Raw genomic sequence first — 1231 nt, 5'->3', positions numbered from 1 at the left:
TAGTAATAATAATAATAATTTTGTGATTTATATAATGAAAATGTATAAAATAATAATAATAATGTATTAAGACTATAAAATAATATAATAATAATAATAATTATTATTTTATAGTCTTTTCAATATATAATTATTGTTGTTGTTGTTGCCATTTTATGGTCTTATCAGTATATAATTACAAAATTTTGGGCCAAACAAGCACAGCAAACCTGACACTTTTTTTTATTTATTTATTTTTTACATGAGAAATGCAATATTTATCAGGAAAAAAAGTATTTAAAAAAAAGTATCACCTAAATGTATTTTAGATATTTTGTCTAGTATTAACCTTAAATGTCTTCTGTTTTCGCCATGAAGATAGCCTTGCTGCTGACATGCCGTAAAAATAATCAATCAATCATGTAATTACACCTAACTGGAAAGTTAAATTCATTGTGGGAAGCCTGTATTAAGTGTTTCACTAATTGTGCCGAATGTGGCTCCGCCTCTCTCCCGTGTCATTCCAAACAGTGCATTGTGATTGGCCTGCAGTCCACTGGAGAGGCTCGTACTCGAGAGGTCCTGGATGAGAACGACGGACGCCTGGACCGATTCGTCTCTGCTGCTGAGTGAGTGTCTCAAAGTCCATTTCCCACGGTCTTCTTCAAAGAGGAAAGCCTGAAATCTCCAGCAAATCACAGATAGACTAATCAGAATCAACTATTATATAATAGTCAATATAGAAAGGATGAATAGATCTGTGGTTATGAGTCAATGTAGTTGAACTGGGTTGAGATTTGTGGGTTTTTGTCCTGTAGGGGGGTTTTCCACTCATTAGTTCAGAAACACTTCCCAACACAGAAACCTAAAAGAGAGAAAAGCGCCGCAAGCAAGAGGAAACGTGAGTCGCATCAGCTTTTCCTTTGAGGATCATGCATTATTGTGTTTGTGGTCTTTCTGAAACCGTTTCTTTGTTTTCTGAAGGAAAACCCAGAGGCCGGGCTACAAAATTTCCAAAGCACCGTGTGGAAGTGGGCGGGGTTATTAAAATCAGCGATGATTCAGACTCCGACTCGGATGAGATCGACAGCGACTCTAACTCCTCCCCTGAATCGCTACAGGACAATGACGATGTGATTTTCTTGAACCACATCAACGGGCCTGCTGGTAGGTTGTCTTAAATGCAACATAGTAGGGCGGCACAATTAATCGAAATTAAATCGCAAAGGCGATAAATCGTGATTAGGCAGAA

The 1231-nt window shown here is 37.2% G+C and overlaps 1 protein-coding gene across 1 annotated transcript in view; it reads left to right on the top strand.

Annotated features, from left to right (window-relative positions):
• The window catches only part of LOC107596282 (protein strawberry notch homolog 2-like), a 45474-nt gene that overhangs the window by 26882 nt on the left and 17361 nt on the right, over positions 1-1231 (top strand). Inside the window, exons 13-15 of the mRNA XM_016286977.1 lie at positions 511-608; positions 798-880; positions 964-1142. Of these exons, the coding sequence (XP_016142463.1) occupies positions 511-608; positions 798-880; positions 964-1142 (360 nt within the window). The remainder of the gene's footprint in view (positions 1-510; positions 609-797; positions 881-963; positions 1143-1231) is intronic.

Source organism: Sinocyclocheilus grahami, unplaced genomic scaffold (genome assembly GCF_001515645.1).
Source record: "Sinocyclocheilus grahami isolate Dianchi unplaced genomic scaffold, SAMN03320097.WGS_v1.1 scaffold216.1, whole genome shotgun sequence".
In the NCBI taxonomy this organism is placed as follows: Eukaryota; Metazoa; Chordata; class Actinopteri; order Cypriniformes; family Cyprinidae; genus Sinocyclocheilus; species Sinocyclocheilus grahami.
This window is presented reverse-complemented; position numbering and strand designations above follow the sequence as displayed.